Source organism: Neophocaena asiaeorientalis, unplaced genomic scaffold, assembly GCF_003031525.2.
Source record: "Neophocaena asiaeorientalis asiaeorientalis breed wild unplaced genomic scaffold, Neophocaena_asiaeorientalis_V1.1 scaffold57, whole genome shotgun sequence".
In the NCBI taxonomy this organism is placed as follows: Eukaryota; Metazoa; Chordata; class Mammalia; order Artiodactyla; family Phocoenidae; genus Neophocaena; species Neophocaena asiaeorientalis.
In genome coordinates, this window is record NW_020172731.1 from 1,534,536 (window position 1) to 1,540,535 (window position 6,000).

Here is a 6,000-nt window from a genome sequence, read left to right on the forward strand (position 1 = left end):
AACTAATAAATGGTACATTTTTTGGTTGTTTCTGAATTACTTTTGAGAACTTAATAGTGTTTTATTAAAAACAAACAATTTGATATACGTATTGGTTCCAAAAAACCAATTACTATATTTCATTGATTCTACAATGTATTTTTTTCACATTTTAATATATTTAAAATTGGAATGCATCCTACTATTGATAGTTTTATAGTATTGTATCCTACTCTAACTGACAGCAGTTTTTAATAACACATAAATAATGTGTCATATAATTGGTGGCATCTAGGATGCAATGAAATAGAAAAACTCCAATTTGATTGAAAAATCAGATAATACGATATATTATTTCTATTTACAGATGTTTGTAAACTTTACACATGTTATGAGAATTGTTTCTACCTTTGTTTCAATATACCTAGGTATGTTTACAACTATTAGGCATTTGTGAAAATGCAGAATACTGAAAAAAAAGTCCCCCAAAATGAGGAACCAATATTGCTAACATTCATTAAGCACTTAGTATAAGTTAGACATTGAGTTAATACTTTATTTGCATTACTTCAGTCTCCTCATCTGTAAAAGCAGTAACATAACCCTCACGTTATTATTATGAAGACTAAAATGTGAAAAATGACATAACTAGAGTAATTAAACTGTTGAGCTTCTTAACAACTTAAGTGATTCATTAAAATCTGAATGGCTTTCTTTAGAGTTGGGAAAAATATAAAGGAAGCAGAGCTTCCTTTATTTTAGAAGTAAAAGTTCAAAATTATTTTTAAACCTGAGTTCGAATTTTGCCCACTTGCTCTGTCAAGGAAACACTGTTTGGAATTATTTTCCTTCTCAATTTGAGAGGAAAAGAAGTTTAGTTAATATAAGTTAAAATCAATTCCTTGAGTATCTTTTTTATAAACCACTTGTAAATATCATGTCTCTCATGACAAGGAATAAATATTCTCATGGTTGTTAAGAGAGAAATATCAGTAATGAGTAAAAAAGTTATTCCATTGTGAAATAAATGCAGTAATTCCAAGTGCACTGTGTAAGGGCTTCACAGTGTAAGTTTGAAGTTTCACAGTGTAACTTCACTGTGTAAGTTTGAAGATAACTACTTCAAATTACGTAGTTATCTGGGCCCCAATTCCACTTCAGGTAATGCCATGGATAATCTTTGCTATCACTATGCTCTTATATGAGCACATTCAGAATATTGCAATAATGTATTTTATGTTGGCTGAATTCTTTAAGCACTTATATTCATGCAATATCATTCGGTGGTAACTGAAATACGTAATCTACGTTGATTTTTTTGTTTTCTAAACTTCTTCTAGATAAAAGCAGCAATATGGATCTTGAAAAGACGTTTTAAAGTATATGTTACATAAAAGGAAGCATATGTAATTATATTAATAAAAATTACTGTTGTAGTTTATTTTTAGTACACCAACAGAAACATTGACTAGCTAATTAGTCATGAAACACTAACTTAATTAAATAGTTCTTAAAAGATTTCCTCTTTTCTCCAAGTAAAAATAATTGAGAAAAATACCTTGAGAGAGCAGTTTCCACATTTACTTTCACAGTAAACGGTCTTAATGGAATCTTCTACATATGAGAAAGTTAGGAAGGAATAAGGCAAACCAAGATGATATACAAGGCGGCCACATCTGAAAAAAATAACAAAGTCATTACAATATTTTCTGTATCATGATCCTACTCATGCACCATCTGGGATAGGTACTGTAGGTTCAATGGTCTTATAACTAAGAGCCTTTCATAACTTCAGTATATTTCCTTGAATGGGGTCTCAAACAACCTCCCTGGCACTGTATACCAGGTCAGGTCATGACAAGACTATAGTGAGTCTGATTTTGAAATGTGAAATAGATATGTCACAACAAATAATGTCAAAACTATGCAGTCTAGTTATTGTGACTTGGTCAAATACAATTTTGTAATTGACTTGTAAATTCTATCAATGCTCAAACCACTGACATCATAAACTGGGCTCTGCAAATCACACGATCCTTTCATAACTGCTAAAGCAGCACAAATTCCACACAATAAGAAATCACAGCATAACAAAAAGATCCTCAAGTCTTGGCCAGTAGGCCACTGATTTAAAAAAATATCTGATGCAACAAAAGTTTCAGTACAGTGAAAGAAACGGAAATACAACGCCTGGAATTTTCAGAAATAGTGGAGTTGAAATGTCCTTCTTACCCCTATTTTACCCTGTATACACAATTTTATATGACTATCAAAGGGTTACACTTTGCAACAGAATAAGAAGTTTGCAATCCTAAAAGAATGACATGTAATATTAAAAATATTTAGAGTAAGACCAAGTAGGTCTTAGGCCTTGGCAGAGTCTGGCTTACCATTCCTGAAGAGCCAAAAAAAAAAAAAAACCAGCACCAACTAGAAATGTTGGTGATGTCAAATTTATTTACTTATTTATGTATTTTTTGGCTGCATTGGGTCTTTGTTGCTGAGTGTGGGCTTTCTCTAGTTGCGACCAGTGGGGGCTACTCTTCCTTGTGGTGCTCAGGCTTCTCGTTGCAGTGGCTTCTCTTGTTGCAGAGCACAGGCTCTAGGCACGCAGGCTCAGTAGCTGTGGCTCGCGGGCTCTAGAGCGCAGGCTCAGTAGTTGTGGCACACGGGCTTAGCTGCTCCGCGGCATGTGGGATCTTCCCGGACCAGGGCTCGAACCCATGTCCCCTGCACTGGCAGGCGGATTCTTAACAACTGCACCACCAGGGAAGTCCCAGTGATATCAAATAATGTATGCGTTGAGGTTCCTTCAAAATACAAACGTTTTACTCATTCATGGAATCAAAAGCAGATTCATGCCGATTATACCTAAATAATTAACATATTTTATAGTTCAGAAATGCAGGCATGTAAACTTAAAATTTAGTAATTAGATTAGAGATAAGCAAGTGGCCTGCAAAGTATGGTTATTCATCTGCAAAATTGTTAAGTTAGAATTGTATGTGAGGTACAAATTGATCCTTTTTTTAATTTAGTCAGAATGCTAACTTACAGGGGAAAAAAGTATAGTCAATTTTCTTTATTTCCCTACTGGAGTGGTGAATTCCCTTGTGTGAAAAGAAGTCATTTCAAAAATACTAAAACCAAACATTTGAACGGGCTCACTTTGAAACTGAGTATTTGGTAATAAAAGCAGATGTGTTATTTTAAATTACTTATTAAATTAAATACAAAGCAGGTATCTTTTAATTTGGGGGGTGGGTGTGTATGCATATATGTATACATGTGTGTACACACCTGTCATATATGAGGAAGTCATCTTTCTTTCCATTTAAGAGAGTCCAGACATCTGTTTGGTTTTCTTCTTGTTGGTAAACAGGAATATGTTCTGAAACCTTATTTTTAAGATGCACATAGTTTAATCGAGAAGAGATTCCTTGATGATTAACAACAACATAAGAGATGTTCGAATATCCTTCTTTCTCCAGTTTTACTCGCAGGTCTTCCAATCTAAAATATTTGGAAAAAATACAAAAAAAGGAATAATTTCATTTAATTTTATTTTAGTGACTTCTCCCTTTTTCCTCACTCTATTTTCCTAAATGAAACTCTTTTGTTATTTTTTACTTAACTCATACCTCTTTTTTGCATTGTTTTAAAAGACTAAAACTTTTGTTTTTCTAATTATTTATTGAGCACTTATGCTCAGTTAAAACAATATGCTAAGCGCTTGCACAAACATCAGCTCATTTAGTCCGCAAATTAATCCTGTGAAATGTATATTTTTAAGCCATCTCGCAGTTACAGAGAATTGTACCCAATAAATATTTGGCAAATAACCCAACAAATATATATTTATAAATTTGTTAAATGACTCAAGACCTTTGGTGGCAAGTGTAGTGTTCATTCCACTCTAGCAAAGCTCTCGTCTCTGCTTCCTATATTGAAACAACTAATCCATTTCCAACAGTACAATTTAGAACATTCTCATTACACAAGTAGTACACATTTAGTAGGGTACTATAAAATACAGGTACACAAAAAGAAGAAGAGCTTCCATAGCCCCAGGAAAACAACTGTAAACACTCTCCTAGTCGTCTTTCCTCTAACATGTTCTAGGCAAACTTGCATAGTTTTTCAAAAATGCAATTTAATAAAAATATCTTTTCTATTTTTATTTTATTTTATGTATGTATGTATTTAATAGCTATCCCCTTAAGAAATGCTAGACCACAGAAAGACTACCTTACCTAGATGCCTGCAGTATGCACAGGTATCAGCTGGCTTGAAGAAGAGCAACCACCGTCACTGAACCATAGGAGTTCAGCATGGGGTCTTGATCCTTTATGCTCCAGGCTGGAGGTTGCTTACAAAAGGAGCTCTGCCCCTGGCTCTCTGTTCCTCCCGTGGGGAGGAGACAAAGAGCCAGGGCCAGCCCCAGGCCTCTCCACATTGCTAGGGCTGTCCTGTAAAAGAGAAAACCTTTCTGTCATCTTCACAGTCATAACAAGGAATTTCTATAAACCCAGCAGGTACAATTCTACTTTGTACAAATATCTAGCCAGTGGATTCTGTCTCCATGTTGTTGGACTCACTACGTTGGGCCTCTTAGCCCCAAATCTCCCTGTAAAGGGGAAAAGATCAGCCAGAGTCAGGGAAGCTGTCAAAGTACCTCTTAACTATCTGGCTTAGCAAGATACTTTGGTAAGCATGCAATGGAGATCTGCCTGAACAGGCAGCCAAGTACTTCCCTAGTAGAAGATATGTGTCTAGGAGAAAATACATGTCTACGGAAATTTTGAGAATGTGGCCTCTACAACCAAGTAACATTCTGCAAACATGATTTGATTTTTATTTGAGACACACCAAGTTCTGCCTGCTTCTCTCTATCCTCTACCAATCTAAGAAAGGAAAGGGTAAGTAGGGGATTCTCCACAGAAATGAAAAGACAGCACGGAAAGAGAACCCAGGAAGAAAGAAGGTGGCAGTGAGGGCAGTCTACCAACGTGAAGAGATTCAGATGTTACTGCCTACCAAAATGTTGCTATCACATCCAAGACAAACACCAACCAATGAAAAAACACCAGACCAGGAAGAAGTACCGCAAATCACTGGCCCCTGTACCATTTAAGATTCACTGGAATCTACACTCGATTAGTCTACTTCTTGGCTACCACGACATTCAGGAAGTTCCTGTGACTAGATGGCACATTCTTGGGTAAAAAAGATGACCCCTCTGAGTAGGAAATACTCAGACAAGAAATGTACAAGTATTAAATACATGACAAGAAATATTCCCAAAACAAGGGCTAGCGCTCTCTGCAAAGAGGTACAAATAAAACACGTGATTTGTAGACAAGTGGTGGAAAAAAGAGCATATTCAGCAGAGATAAGCAGAGAAAGAAAAATCCATACATTTATGCAAACACGATTTAATTTTTATTTAAGACACACTAAGTGAATCAGATAAAGTAATCAGGCTCATTTTGATATAAAAGTCTGAGGGGCTTCCCTGGTGGCGCAGTGGTTGAGAGTCCGCCTGCCGAAGCATGGGACGCGGGTTCATGCCCCGGTCCGGGAAGATCCCACATGCCACGGAGCGGCTGGGCCCATGAGCCGTGGCCGCTGAGCCTGCGCGTCCGGAGCCTGTGCCCCGCAACGGGAGAGGCCACAACAGTGAGAGGCCCGCGTACCGCAAAAAAAAAAGTCTGAGGGAGAGAGATCAGGACAAAATTCCAGAACTAGGAAGTTGGCACATTTTCAGGCACTGATCTGGAATTAAAAAAGTAAAAGTACTTGGGCAGGGGGGAGGGTGGGCAGCTAACGATAAGTTACCTAGAGTGAGCCCAGGGTTAAGAGGGGAGTAGAAAGGCTAAAATCAGATTGATTGGGGCTCTAATGCACTGGTAGCTATAGAGAGAACTTTTAAAAACCTGCTTATCTTTCACATTATTTGACACCACAAAATTCCTAGCTATATAGAATATCTTGATAAGAGCCTAACTAAAGGAAGAGAAA

At 36.7% G+C, this 6,000-nt stretch overlaps 1 protein-coding gene across 1 annotated transcript in view; it reads right to left on the reverse strand.

The window, feature by feature from the left end:
• SELENOP (selenoprotein P) overlaps positions 1 to 6,000 on the reverse strand; it is a 9,548-nt gene that overhangs the window by 1,605 nt on the left and 1,943 nt on the right. The window contains exons 2-4 of the mRNA XM_024740352.1: positions 4,233 to 4,448; positions 3,280 to 3,492; positions 1,538 to 1,655 (exon numbers count right to left, since the gene is read on the reverse strand). Of these exons, the coding sequence (XP_024596120.1) occupies positions 1,538 to 1,655; positions 3,280 to 3,492; positions 4,233 to 4,435 (534 nt within the window). The 5' untranslated portion in view covers positions 4,436 to 4,448. The remainder of the gene's footprint in view (positions 1 to 1,537; positions 1,656 to 3,279; positions 3,493 to 4,232; positions 4,449 to 6,000) is intronic.